Raw genomic sequence first — 15,343 nt, forward strand, 5'->3', positions numbered from 1 at the left:
AATTAATCAATTCGGCTACCTACACACTACCGCAAGGCCTAAAGCTAAATCCGGACACTTGACTCACCGGTGGCGGAATGTGGACGAATAGAGTGGGAATAGCGTTTTCGAGCAATTTCCGTGTCATTCGCCGTTTATTCTTCTTTGTTACCCAAGATGTTGTGTACATGTCCAAGGAAAAGTGCCGGCTGCAGATGCGCTATCGATCACCCCTCTTGTCCTGTAAGACTTGTTGGACTCTACTTTCCAGCTCATCCAGTGGATATCCGCAATGTCTGACGCATTCTCTTATTCAACAGTTTTCGGGAATACATGCATTGTAGTGCCTTCAGATTTCGCATGGGTCTTCGAAGGGCAACCGCTAATCGAACAGGCAGGCATTGTTGATAAATCTGAAAAGTAAATATCGACATTATTATACAATCTTCAAGAATAAAGATTTGATACAAAAGTAAATGAATCATACAATGATCAATGCAAGGTTTGTTTTGGTCGCAGGAACTATACCAGTTCATTATGTGCGGCTTAGTATTTGCATAAATTGCAGAAATGTATAAATGATGTGACTAAAATCTGAACATGTGACTCGTCCCTTGGATGTTCTGTCTTGCACGAGAAGGAAACATGCTTACATTATAGACTGGACCCCCGAAGGATGCAATTCGATGACAATAGACACAGATGAAAATAAAAAGATCTTTTGATAGCATAGCAATGGAAACTCAAGTCAATAGCAATGAGACCAATGAACATAGCACTATTGTGTACTCTACTCGCAAATAGATAGAAATTTAAAAATCTGCGAAATATGACTAGGATACATGGCCTTACCTTGACCAAAAAACAGTTGGATTCAGCAAGCAGAGCAGTATGTTGCAGGAGAATAGGTTGGTGGCCACAGGTAGCACACTGATGGGTTCGCTCTAAGCGGTCACAGAAGTTCACGGATAGCACGACGACGAGCAGATTAGCGTAGATCTCAGTGGTTGCCAGGTAGCACGTTCAGGAGTTGACTTGCAAAGCACAAAGATGTTCTCATGAGACATATCAAGTGGTTTATAAAGTATTAGAAACAGGGGTGTGTTTGTGAATGAATGACGTATGTATGTCGTGGTATTAGGGGGGCGGCCTGCTTCAAGGGGAGGCCTGGCTGGAGACACGGGGTCTGAGGAGGCCATGTGATCGATGGCCACTTGGCGTGGGATACCTTTTGAAGTGTACATGTAGTTTGGCACCTTGGCCTTTCGCGCCCCTGACAGCGCGCATGCCCGGGTGCGAACCGCCTTTGATAGAGGGGGTGGGATGGATGGGCCTGGGGCGTGCAGATAAGGCACAGGAAGACTGCTGAATGGAGACACACTTATGTGGATTGCAGGGGGTGGCCTGCTTCAAGGGGAGGCCTGGCTGGAGACACAGGGTCTGAGGAGGCCATGTGACCGATGGCCCCTTGGCGTGGCATACCTTTTGAAGTGTACATGTAGTTTGGCACCTTGGCCTTTCGCGCCCGTGACAGCCCCCCATGCCAGCGCTCATCCCCGGGTGCGAACCGCCTTTGATAGTATATCGTTGCTTATCAATAACAAATGCCACATACCGGAGATTCTCGTGAGCACAGACCCACACTTCAACCGGTGTATTATAGTGGTCAAGACCCTAAGGCCTGTATAATCCAATGGTAATTGTTAGTATAGATATATGTGTGACTTTTATAGAGACATAACCTACTGAAAGACTTTGAACAAGTGTTATTTAGTGCATGCATTATCGAGAATATGTTATGTTAGCTTAGATAGATAGTGACCACCCTGCTTCACAGCGACCAGACCTTCACCCATTCGTAGCACAGATGTCTGACGTCCATCCTTGAATGGAGACGCACTTGATTCATTTAAAAAATCGAAAACAACCGTTGTTAAAATATATGTGGTGTTTTATTTTGTATCTTATTCTCATGACACAAAAATACAAGACTTTAAAGATTATACAGGTCAGGTTGCAGCACAGCGAGAGAAAATCCCCTGTACTGACCGCTGTCAGTCGGGAACGTTTTTCTTATGGCACGAACGGCACAGGCGGGTATCACTCTTCGAACGCGGTGTCCAAGCCTCCCGTGGAGCCACCATGTAAAGGAACGATAGGCCACCAGCCTGTACCACCTGTGAAAAGGAATGAAACAAACTGTTTTTAAATGGCCAAGATAAGTTTAATAAATGTTTGTTGTCAATGACAATTCTTGTAACTAATGGCATTCTGCACGGACAAATGCTATCTAGACAATGCACACTATTGAACGACTTTCATGCGTTACTATGATATGAATATATAATTTTGGATATAGTAGAAGACCATGAAATAAGAGTGGCATGACAAGCAGAGTATACTTACTCGTTAATCGGATTACGAGGACGAACAGTTGAGCGAAGTTCGTGCATAAGCACCATCATTATTCTCAACACGGCCCGTGTGAGGCAGGCTGCCCTGAAGTCTGGCAGCTCAGTGATGCATTGCGGTCGTGGCTCGCCTTCCGAAATGTAGGCCAGGCATCCCGAGTTTTCTCGGCAGCAGCAGTTCTCCTCCTCGGTTGGCATTAGCTTGCACCGATTGCCTGTGCACCAGGTAGAGAAGCCGTCCATGCGACTAGGCCCAGGCTCTTCATCTGTTGATTCGTCCTGCCAACTGCCGTCCGAATCCCCATCGTTTTCGCGTGCTTCCCTTTCCTCCTCGGTATACTCGGGCTCGTACATGTAGGGCATTATTGTAGCCATTGTGTGGTAAACAAAGTAAAATAATTTACCGAGATGGTACAGGTGCTCACACGGTCTACAAGCGGCGAAGGTAGCTGACCAGAGCACAGAAACGAGTCACAAAATACTCTAAGTAACACAGAGAGAGGAATGGAATCGAAAATCTGCTGCTGTGTGTTGTGAAACGGTCTGTTTATACTTATTGAGGAAAGAGGCATCCTGCCATTTCCATGGCGACACGTCATTAGCTGAAGCGCAGCGAATGTTGACACAAGACGTGCTTTGGCGTTGGGAAATGGGCGGTACGAGTCTGCTGATGACAGGCTCAGGGGCGGGGGAATTGATTTAGTGCCACTGAAGCAGGTCAGCCAGGGCGATGCGGCAAGTGATAGGATTATCACAAAATGGCGGCTCCCTGGTGCCTGTTTTCGCGTGCGTTTAATGGACGAAAACTCGGGTAAGGTCCATAGGAAAGTTTTCTAAAATCGAGCCACTTAGGCTTAAAAAAACATGGCCGACCCGTAGGGACAATAACATTTTTTACTAGACCATGCCTTTAAACATCCTCGCTCCCGTAATACAAGGATGCAGAGGTTAAAGTCGGCAGCTCTGAGTGCTGCGGACCCGGTCGGGAATGTGCTGAGTCACGCGAAAAAGGGCAAGTTTTTGGACAATTACATTCTTAAGCCTGTCTGCCGTGTGAAGTGCAAATGTTGACTTTAAATAATGCAGGTGTAACTTTATGGATATCATGTTACAAAAAGTGTAAATTGCTTGCAGGGCAGTATGAATATTAGCGCTTACCTGCTGATGGCTCCCCGGCATTCAATTTTAAACATTTACAAAATGGGGTGTTAAATGAAAGCGTAAACATCGGTGAAATCACCTTCTCTTATTTTACTCTCCTGTTTTGTAACAAATGTAAATGCTGCTTGCAAAAGACGCCTTGCGGACACATTTACCAATGTGTTCCTATAAAATCTGCCTGCTTTAACAGGTGCAAAATGGAGGCCAAATACGTAGGAATCAATTAATTTTGCGCGTGCATGAAAATCTCAGGCAGTTGTAAAACGAACTGTACTTTGAAGCACTGCAGAAACTTGCATTTTGCTTCGTTCCCCTCCTCTGCCTTCAAAGGGTTTGAAAATTGGACAAAGCAGTAAATAAGTTCGTAAACGTATGTCTTGCTTTTTGTCCTTGATTTGCCACTCCGTTGCTCTAGATAAAATGATCCACTATGTATTTTACTAGGGCTCCCAAGAGTTGTGTTTTCATCAAAATGTACCTTCTTTTCAAAGTTATTAGATTATAAATTGTGAAATCTGCATTAAAAAAAAACTGAGTAGCTTGAAGATGCAGTGCGATGTACAATCTTTGTTTCGTAGACAACCAACATACAAACTGCACAGTAGCAGCATGAAGGTATTTTGCATTTTGTCGCACTCTCTGGCAGATTTCCCAAATATCTGCGCAGATCTCCAACTGTCCGCGCCTCAAGGTTTTGCGCCTGGAAGAGAATTGCCTGGAGCTGAGCATGCTGCCCGATAGCATCCTGAGTGACTCCCAGATCTCTGTGCTGGCCGTGGAGGGGAATCTCTTTGAGATTAGGAACCTACGGGACCTGAATGGCTATGACAAGGTAAGCAGTGGTGTGATAATTGTACTTTGTGTACCAATGCCAGCTTTAGCGAGGCCAGGGCCCTTTCCATTCTCTATATCTAAACCTCACTAAGATCTTCTATATCAATCAGAGACCATTGCTCTGTTCTGTTTTTACTACCACATTCCTTTACTGATGTTACAGCATGATTGTGGGTAATGGCATAGATATTTTTTTTAACTCATTTACCTCTACAGAAATTAGTTTTCCCATTTTAACCTAAATGTTTTAAACTTTAGAAATGTGGGAATCTTTCAAGATTTCTTTTTCCTCACCGGATTCAAGGAGGCAGGGGCCAAAGCAACTGCAAGGGGCTATTAAACGAGTTTCCACCACTGTAGCGGACTGGTTGTCTTTTCTTGTTGAGGCAGTTTTTGTACCACCCTCGGAGGGATCTACAACCACTCACCTATATGGTGGAGGGGGGGGGGGGGGGCTAACACACCTGACAAGAAAGAGAAGTCAAACATCTCTTAAAGGTAAGTAGGATGGACAGAGCGACAAGGCTTAAGTCTCAGGTCGGGGTAGCATGCTGACACAAAAGTACAGTTAGTCCACAGACTACCCTAGAAAGTACACTATACTGACATTTTGAACATTTTATACTTAAATTACATTACACATATAGGTCTCCATCGGGTAAATTAAGTATTTAACACATAACATATAGTATTAAATAATAAACAGTATACTATAAAAACAGTACATTTCTAGGGCCCTTCTCACCCCACTGCCTAGATGTGGGTGCACTATCTCAGATAGGCACCCTAGATCAATTAACAAGGGGGAGGGGCAAGGGAACCACACAGCCTTGCAAGCTGGTCAAATCCCCCATGGCCCTGCACAATTAAGTAAAGTGTCCTAAAGATGCATCCCACCCCTGTTAAATATGGTGGGTCCTAGACCACGGGTAAGGAACCAACATTAAGTAGGCGATCAGAGGAAACTGGAACCCGACAATTTAGCTAGCAGGAAAAATAGCCTAAAATTCGCTTGGGCCTACACTGACACATCACATGAATTCAGGCCCCATAGGACATACTATAAAAATAATACAAAGGCATGCTTGTTAATTAATTTCAGTGTACACAGAGAAGGTTTTGTCGCTTTTAGACCAATACAGTGGAGATGTTTGCAGTATAACAGCCAATTAACATAACATAGCATAAAGAGTGGAAACCCTGGCAATCCTACCCCATTGCATTGTGAATGTATTTTTAAAAATGTGCATTGTAAAACCTAGGCCTTTTTCCCCCATTATAGGACTCTCAAACTTAGGTGCGTTTTTCTCCTGTTTTCTCGCCAGACCTATGGACCCTACATATGGTCTCTGTGCTCTCTCCCTTCTCCTCCTGTCCCATTAAAGGTGGCACCCGGTGGGATTCCTTCCTGGCCTCCTTCCACTCCTCTAAAGTCATCATTAATGTTTATGTAAATTGCACCGTCTTGGTCCAAGGCCCTCAGGCCAACCTTCTCCTCTTCGATAGACGCTTCCCGCGCCTCATCAATTTCCTTTCCTCTCCTGCTGTCCCCTCTCCCCCATCCACATCTTCCTCGCCTCCCCCTGCTGCCTCCTCCTTGGCTACCTTGCCCTCTCCCCCTTCCTTTTCTGCCCCCCCCTCCTCGGGCTTCTTCTACACCTCCATAGGGCGTACCTCTGATGTGTACCCCTCCCCTGAAGTCTTTCAAGGACGGCAAACTTCTGTATATTGCCACTCTTAACTCTCGCTCAGCTGTCAAACACTCCTCTGACATATGCCACCTTCTGGAGGAACATGACCTCGATGTGCACGGTCTCACCGAGACATGGTTCACGGCCAGCTCTGTCACAAGCTTCGACACACTCCTCCCTGACGGCTACAAGATCCTCTCGGCGCCCAGGTCCAACTGTTCCGGGGGTGGTGTAGCCCTGATCTTCCTTGAGTGGATTTCTACCTCCTCATTCCTACTCCTCTTTCGAATGCCTCGTCTGCAGGCTTTCTCTCTCTCCTAGCCATTCCATTACTGTAGCTACTATCTATCGGCCACCTGGTCAGACCTCCTCTTTCCTCTGAGTGGGCAGACCTTTCCTCTTCCCTCCTAGTCTCGATCACTCAACTCCTCCTTCTTTGAAACTTCAACATGCACCTGGATGCTTCCTGTCCTTCCTCTGGCCCTTCTTCTGACACCTCTTCACCTACCTCCTTCTCTGCCTTTCCCCTGTTCTCCCCTGATGAGGTTTCTAGACAAGTCCAATCGATGAAAGTCTCATCAAAGCAGGTCCATCCCTGTTCCTCCAAAACCATCAAGGACCACATTGACTCCCTGGCTCCTGCCCTGGCCGACTTCTGCAACCTCTCCTTCACCACTGGGGTCTTCCCTTCTCCCCTGAAGCACTCCCTTGTCCACCCTCTTCTTAAGAAACCCTCTGCTGACCCGTCCTGCCCGGCTAACTATCGCCCAATCTCTATCACTCCTTTCCTGGGCAAACTCTTGGAAAAGCTGTCCATCTCCCAGCTCAATCTTCACACTGAATCTGCTGGTTGTCTCCATGATCATCAGTCTGGCTTCAGAGCTGCCAGAAGCACAGAAACTGCTCTCCTGAACATCTGTGAAGACTTGATTCCAACACTCCTTGTGTCCTTATCCTACTGGATCTCTCTTCTGCCTTTGACACGGTCAACCATACCATCTTGCTCAACCGTCTCCGTGACAACCTGGGGATCACCGGTCAGGCCCTGGCGTGGCTGTCTTCTTTCCTCTCTGATTGACCCTCCCAGGTTCAACTTGGGTCCTTCCTCTCCTCTATTTTTATCTCTACCTGTCGTGTCCCCCAGGGGTCTGACCTCTCTCCCTGGCTGTTCAATCAATACCTGGCACTTCTCGCCCACCGCATTGCCGCTCTCTGCCCCAACTTCCAGTGCTATGCGGATGATACTCAGCTCATTTTTAGGCTACCCTCAGCCACCTCCTCTCCCTTTCTCATCCCTGGCTGTCTGTCCGCCATCCAGGAGTGGTGTGCCGCCAGTAATCTTTGCCTTAATGCCAGTAAGACCGAGATTCTCCTCATCAGCACACCCGCTCCCTCCTTTCCTGTCACTCTCTAGCCGGCCTCTCTTGGCCCTCTCCCTGCTCCCACCCAACTCCACACTCTCCTTCTCTCCTCACATCTCTGAGGTCTCTAAGAAATCACACTACCAGCTGCACCTCCTCAGAGGTATTCTTCCCTTCCTCTCCTTCCCCAAGGAGCTCACTGTCTCCAGAGCTCTGGTTGTTTCTAGGCTGGACTATTACAACAGCCTCTTTCTAAATCTGCCTGCTTCTACTCTCCGCCCTCTGCAACTCATCCAGAACAGGACTGTGAGACTTGTCCTTGGCCTCAAGCCCAGGGATCGTATCTTTCCAGGACTGAAATCTCTGCATTGGCTCCCAGTGGCTGCGAGTATTAAGTTCAAAACGCTCTGCATTGTCCACAAGGCCTTCTGGGCCTGGGGCCTCAATACCTGCAACTTTCTCTTCCCAAATATCTTCCTTCTCAAGCTCTTCCCTCATCCGCCTCCAACTCTCTCCGGGTCAGTCGCTTCTCCAAGCAACGGGTTGGTGGTAGATCTTTATTCGGCTGGGGCCTCGATCTGGAACAGCCTCTGTGCCTCCCTGAAACTTGAGGAGAATCATCTCCGGTTCCGGAAACACCTCAAAACCTTTCTCTTTGCTTCTGCTTTTTCTCCTCCTCTCCCCTGTTGACTTCCTGGCTGAAACTGAAACCGGACTGGTTACCTGGCCACCCTCTGATCTCGGGCCCAGGTCCCCTCCCCCTCCAGTCACACACCTTCATTGCCTTCCTGGCAACCCCCCTCTCTTGGGGACTGTTTTCTGCATCCCTACAGTCCCACTACCAGCACTTACACTGATGTCTGCACTTACACTTGCCACCTGCTGGCCGTACTTCTATTTAGAGTTTTTATTCTTTTATCCCATGTACTGCACTGTCCCCTCTCACGCGACCCTCGCACTTTCCCCTTTCCCCCTTCCCATGCACTTGTGCGATCTGAATGATACCTGGCCTAGTAGGATCGTTTTCTGTCCTCCCCCCTGTTCCTCCTCCCTTGCCTTGTCACGCCTTGAAACACGTGTGTATAGGTGCGTTATAAATGCCATATCATATCATAACCAATTTCAACTCGCAGCCCAATGCCTCCAAAAACGAGGATACAACTTAGTAACAATTACGAGTGCAATTTACTCCCAGGACAAATCGTGACACAGTTGACATAATGACTGGAGGACCTCCTAGAACGTCCCAAAGAGGAGATCTACACAGTGTTGTCCCAAACCCCTTCAGGCAGTTACAGCTTCCAGCACCAAGGCGGCAGACCCTGCCGGTACGCAGCAATAAACGGCCCAGAAAGCAGTTCCAGAATGGCAGGATTGACCCAGTGAACGAGCGTAGACAGCAGGCTAATTCAAGAAGCCCAGACTGGACCTCCAGGGAACACTAACCCCAATCGGGATATGGCCAAATCGCTATCCCAGCCAGTATTGCCAGCTTAAGGGTAAGCAAGCAGTGGGAATCGTGGGAAAACTCATTCAGCGTGTCGGCAGACCTGCTGTTTCATTCTGCTGTTTCATTCCACTACTTGGAAGAAGCAAGAGAGGGAAGCAGGCACCAGGCATAGCCTAAGTACAAAGGGGCTGGAAAAAGGGCAGCAAGCCAATCGCTAAAGGAGTGACTAGTAAGGACTGCAAGGGTGCAGAAGAAGGAGACTGTCACAAAGGTGGCATGATTCCGAAAGCAAGAGAAAACCTAACTCTCCCTGTTCCTAAGAGGGGGGTTCCCTGCCTCAACTAAGAACTAAGGTGATTGTCACAATGTCTCTCAAAGCAAAAGGGTCTATCGTCCTGTGTCAAGAAAACCTTACTTCTGTTCCTTACACCAGAAACTAAAGAATAAGACCGTACTGTTCTGGTCCCAGGAGAATGGCTCCCTGTTCCTGACGTCCAGTCTCAAATAGCCTGGGGGAATGACTCCCTTCCAGGTCACAAAGTTCCAAATAATGTCGTCTTAGTGGGCCAGGAGAATGCCTCCCTTCTCCTGGCGCTCGGTCTCAGTCTCAGATAGCCTGGGGGAATGACTCCGTTCCCCAGGCTTATTGGACCTTACTCCAGGTCAGAGTTACCGGGAGAATGACTCCCTTTGTCTTTTAGCCTCTCAGTCAACAGTCTCTTACAACCAGGGGGAATGATTCCCTTCCCCATGTCTTCTCTTCATGCGGATTCACGCCTACAAAACCCTGAGTGTTAGGAGGGTCTGTTACCCTGACTTCTCTTCTTCTTTGGTCTGGCCCGCTTGGTTCACTTCTCTGCCAAGTACTGCCATAAGGAAGATCACTCATATCACTCTCTTGCTTTGGGTCCCAGACCCTGGTTTCTCTCTCAATGGGTTTGTCCCCTGCCACTGTTGTGAGGAGATGGTTTGTAGGCTTTCTGCCCCTGCTGTGCCACCCATGCATTATGGTTTCAAAGGGGCCTAGGGACAACTGCATGCAGCCTCTTGGAAAGCCATCCCACGTCCCCTCCGGGTCTCCCGTGCCACCTGAAGGCACGCCCCGGCACGATCACACCAGAAATAATACAGCCCGTTGGGGGAAAAAAGACCAAGACACTCTTGCAAGGATAACATGTATTTATTTCTTACAAAAAGAAAATGCATCAGCAAAGAACTGCTGCCACCGAACGTTGTCAGTTTCGTAGGGACGTGGTGCACATTGTAAGCAGAAATAATGTCACTGATGATGTAATGATATAGCGTACAATTCTAACTGGACAAGCTCTATACATGAAGGGCATGATCCATATGGGATGCCAGGCCATTGGTCCATCTTCATCCGCTCATCTCCGTCCACGTGGGCGCTACTGGGCTCATCATCCGAGGTGTGTGCTTGTTCTAGGCCCAAGCTTCCTAAAATAATCTGGACGTTTCTTTTCTTAATTTTTCCCATATTTGGGCCCACCTGGTTTTTCGAGAGGCCAGGGGTTACAGAACGCATCTCCTGCCCTACTGCGCCAACCTCCACACTGGAGGACAGAACATTTCTATTTGTTTCCATTGGTTCCAGCGCCATCTTTACAATGGTTCTATTCCCAGCCAGTGCCCCCCCCTTTCTTTCTTCATTTTTGAGTCTTCAACTATACCTTTATTCATCAAAGCATTATCACACGGTCTTCCTGCAGTCCAGCTTATTCGAAGAGATGAAAAGGATCCTGGCCATCCATCCCGCTAATGCACACTACCTCCGTGGGTGTGCTCGGATATGCAGTGTTCTGCTCTTGTTCCATAGGCATCAGCCGAACGGAATTCAGAATATCGACAATCACTAGGGATAGGGAAAGGTCATCTCAAATTCCCTCCCCTGATACTGGCACATGTACTGCACCAGGATCACATTTCTTTGTTGAGGTATGTATGTGGTCAGACAAAACAACCGCCTTGTTTGGCTCCTCATTGATCACTGAGCTCTGCTCTTTACTCCCCCTTCCGGGTGTCTGCATACTGACAACGAGCAGAGGCACTTGTATTGTACTCCTTCCCTGATTTAAAATGTATCATCTATCTCGGCACGCTCATTTTTCAGGGTAGGTGAAAAGTGTTGCCGTCACGTTGACCCAGAAGTGTTTTTTTTTTTTTTCTCAGATTTTCCTTCGTTTGGTCACCCACCAAGTAGAGATAACTTATCCAAGTGCACAGTCTGCAGTATAGCCATTGATTCGCGCAATTGCACTGAAGACAAATTTGAAGCACAGTTCATGGCAATAGTTGCAGTGTCTTCATAGACTATTTCTTTGTGTACGGAGTACTGCACTGGGTTCTCTGAGAGGCAAAAGAGCTTGGACTTCCATGCTATTGGACAAACAGGCTTAACCAAATTTCTGAATCTTGCCACTTGTACTTTGGAGGTTAAAATATCCGATTCCAGGGTGCCTAGTGCCAAGGATTCCTTTATTAGCACAATTACAGCCTCAATATGCCACCTGGGGCTCAAAGCTTAGGAAGAGAATACAGCAAGGGTTTGATGTACCTTACAGTAACTGATCCCAGTAAGGTAAGCGTTGGCTCCAGCAGGAATGTCTATCTGCTGAAGCTCCCGACACCCACACCCACTTAGATTCCACTTTGCGCACCGGAACACTTTTTGATCTTCTTGTGGTCGGGTCGAGCCTGGCAACGTTGTTTATAGAAACAGCAGCGTAGAAACAGCAGCAGTAAATTCAAATATCCCAAGCTCGGTCAGGGACTCCGTTTTCTCCATGCAGCAGTAATTGATCAATCTCCTTTTGATCTGCACAACAGCATGGCAGCACACAGCAATTCAGAGGATGCCCGACACCCATTTAGCTTCCACTTCGCCACTCCGATTTTTCTACAATCCTGCCAACCGTGTCTGGCCCATTGTTTCTTTGACTGGTTTCATCTTTATCGCTCTGTGGGGCCAACTCGTCCCAGTACTTGGATTACCTAGGTTCTTGATATTATTCTTAGTCTCGCTTCTTTCGAGAACCTTAAGGTATTCTGCCTTATAACAGTATATGGATCTGCAGTCTACAAAGAGATTCCTAGAGGAAGGAGGTGTGCGATGTTCTTACAAGGACTGTACCCCAGATGGTCATCCTTCTCCCTGGTTTGGGGGGGGAGGAACTCCTCATGAGATCCTCACGTATTATACCACCCCACAGGGGAACTATCAGGTTGCAGCCTCACCTCCATGGCCTCATGGGACAGGGCTCCCCCTCGGGGAGAAAGAAGTGACAACATCCAGTGAGCCGTCGCAGGACCAATATGGAGACTGCTGTGTGGACTCACAAAGCCCCCAAGTGGTCAGAACTGCCTAAAGTAGATTTAAAAAAAAAAAACTTTGGTGCCCCAATGGCTATCAAAACGGTACATTGGGCTACCAATGCTGTAGAATGGCTTGTACCCTTGGTGAAGCCAAAGTACATCTGCCACCAATCTACTCTCTAAAACAAATGTAGGGTGATACTTCCTCTGAAGGGCAAAAATGGAGTCAGTGAGCCAGAAAAAGAAAGTGGGGGGGCAAAACATTTAGTGGCCGTAAAGAGTACCTACAATCGCCAACAATAGGAATTAAGTCTTAACATTACTGATACTTACTGCCACGATTCGGAAAACAGGGATGTAGTCATCTCAATGGTGATAATATCTATTTCCCATATGACAATGCATCATCCGAACACAAGGCCAAAATAGTTCAACACATTTTATTGTTAACACAATAGGTTGTGTTGGATATGCACCTTTCCTGGTATGTGACCGCCTAGGACTAACGCAGACAATCATCCTAGAAATCATAAAAGGAGTGCCTGGGTTTCTCTGCCCTCCTGGTACACTTTGTAACATCCAAGGCCATGGAGGCTACGCAGCTCTTTACCTACCTTTTTAAGGTACATGGGTAAAGGGAAAATTTTTCTCAAAGTGTCAGAATGACTTTATTCAAAATGGTGCAAGTGTCTTCCTCAGGGTTCACATGTCCTTATCAGGATTCTCTAATCTAAGCAGATCCTAAGCTGAATAGTGCCTAGCTCCAATCTTGGTTCAGAACTCAGACTCGGTCTCGGTGATATAGTGCCCAGCTCACTTCTCGTCAGACCAACTCGTATTTTCTGCCCCCCTTGCCTCGGGTAATATTAACCATGAACATGCTCTTACCAGCAAGTATTTCTTCTCCTCTGCTTGGAGGTTTTGGTAGGCTATGTCATTCTTGTCCATCAGCCACAGGTCACCTTCCTGGGCCAACCTGGCAGCCGTTCACAGGCTTTTGGTTCACCTTAATCTCTAGTTCCTGCCATGGTCTGAAATATTGCATTCAGTAGGCTGACGGCAAGACTTCTTGCTTTAGTTATGGCTTTTGCCAGTAGCTGAGATGTTGTCAGCAGACTTGCAGCGTTCCCCAACTAGTTCTCTGCTCCAGTCTCTTACAGGGTTGTGGCCTGGAATGATATGCTCCCCAAGCACTCGGAGGTCTTCTATATCACGCTTGGTTATTTGGATCTGGATCATTGTACATTACCTTTGATTAGCTTTTCTTTATGCCTGCTCTGTTTGTGGTCTGGGGTTGGTCAGGGCTCATCCCCATATGGTTGTTAGTATGTGTGCCATGTTCAGTCCTTTGATTTCCCACCTGCTATACATTATCTTCTTTGACAAGGTATTGGCACTAATTATCCCGATTGCTTTGATGCCAGACGTTTTAAAAATCCTGCCACCCGCTTGAGTCTGGTTGTGAGACTCTCATCTTTGTAGCTGTTCTGGTTCACTAAGATTGGGAAAAGTGTTGGCGGTGTGAAGACTGATTCTGTGTTGGACATGAGGCAGGTGACTCGCCTCTGAGAGGGCAAACCTCTGCGCTAGTGCTGTCGATTGGAGTGTGTATTCTTCCAACCTTGCTCACTCTGGTTGCCTGAATTGTGGGAGAAGTGGGGGTAGTCTAGAAGGAGCATTCCCTAAACACTTGTCCAGTGGAATCTGAATTACCCAAATACGGGACGGCATACATCTTAGGCGTGAGACATGTGTTTGTTGGTATACGCAGGATATTGGGGCTTCATAGGAGAGGCTTAATGTGCGCCAGTAAAGGAACGCCTTCCATTACTCTACTTCTCTGGGTTTATGGAAATGGTAGCTTGGCTGTTGCACCTATACTTGTGAGGTATGATCGCTTTGGGATGGTGGAAGGACTATGGAAAATTCCCCGAATAAAACTCTCTGTAGAACTTATATTTGCTTGTGAGCATCCCCAAACCCCACAGTCCCTCTCATTCCCAAAAGTCTTAACACCTCTCACAAGAGTTGTGGAATAAATTAAACTCTAAACACATGATTAAGCAAGCATAATACACTACCCAGCATCACTGAACTTGGCCAAATGGCTTATCAGCTCGCAGAAGTTTGATTCAAATTCATCCTGGAGATGTTTGGACAGTTTCCTTTCTCTTTTCAGTGGATGAGAGGAAGGCAACATGGTTTCCTGCAAGCTTTCTCTGGCTCAATCAATGGTAGTAATGGCAGAGCAGTTAAGGACAACTCTTTGGTGGGTAGCCGGTTTAAGATGATGTGTATCTTGTGATGTGTACATGATCTTCAGTAAGGGGAAGCACACGCAAGGGTGTTATGAAAAATAGTGTGTTCATTTTTAGTAGTTTAGTAATTTGTTAAGCAGGTTGCAGGTAAATAAACCTTAGGAAAAAGTCCTTGTCGAGTTTGAAGGTTATGACCCAACCAGTTTGAGGCACCAGAAGTGTCCAAAAGCATGTGGATAATCCAGATATTTGTTCTAATGGTCAGTACTTCTAGGGTACCTTCACACTTTCATCTACTCAACTGGCAGTCAGTCTCATTGGAATTAATAGGAGAGAAGGACTGGCTTCTGCTTGACTGGGCGGAGCACAATCCTGCTGCTGAGATACCCCGAGTGTTGAGTACAGGCCCACGGTTTAAGATGGGGCCTATCCCGTACATTTGCAGTTGTGGTCCTGATCTCTAGCTGTGAAACGTCTAGAACTTTCCAAGGAATGGTTACAGCACAGTCCTGAGAGGTACAGTGGTTGCAGTTTAGGTAAGATTGGATACATCAGAGTCCCAACGATACTTTAGTTCTTAGCAGCTATTTGGCTGTTGTAGTAGAGATTTTAAAGAATGAATTGGCAGAGACTTACGGGCTATAGGCTGCAACCCCATGGCAAGGCTTCAAACCTGTTGCAGGAAGCATTGGCATATGGTCTAAAAGCCAACTATACAGAATGTTTAAAAGGAGTTAATGGTTACAATAGAACACAAGCAGGAATTTCAAGGTGACAGCACTCACTTCTGTGTCTGCTCCTGTCCAGATGATTGGCTGAGAAGTAAGCAGAATAGTGCTGGAGGAAGGGCAGAAGGTCTTACCTCCCA

At 47.0% G+C, this 15,343-nt stretch overlaps 2 protein-coding genes across 2 annotated transcripts in view; one reads left to right on the forward strand and one right to left on the reverse strand.

Moving 5' to 3' along the window:
* The window catches only part of HAUS2 (HAUS augmin like complex subunit 2), a 483,701-nt gene that overhangs the window by 455,215 nt on the left and 13,143 nt on the right, over window positions 1-15,343 (reverse strand). The window lies entirely within an intron of this gene.
* Window positions 1-15,343, forward strand: part of LRRC57 (leucine rich repeat containing 57) — a 213,809-nt gene that overhangs the window by 190,020 nt on the left and 8,446 nt on the right. The window contains exon 5 of the mRNA XM_069638776.1: window positions 4,198-4,383. Within this exon, the coding sequence (XP_069494877.1) occupies window positions 4,198-4,383 (186 nt within the window). The remainder of the gene's footprint in view (window positions 1-4,197; window positions 4,384-15,343) is intronic.

This window comes from Ambystoma mexicanum, chromosome 14, assembly GCF_040938575.1.
Source record: "Ambystoma mexicanum isolate Mex_15411 chromosome 14, UKY_AmexF1_1, whole genome shotgun sequence".
Lineage (NCBI taxonomy): Eukaryota > Metazoa > Chordata > Amphibia > Caudata > Ambystomatidae > Ambystoma > Ambystoma mexicanum.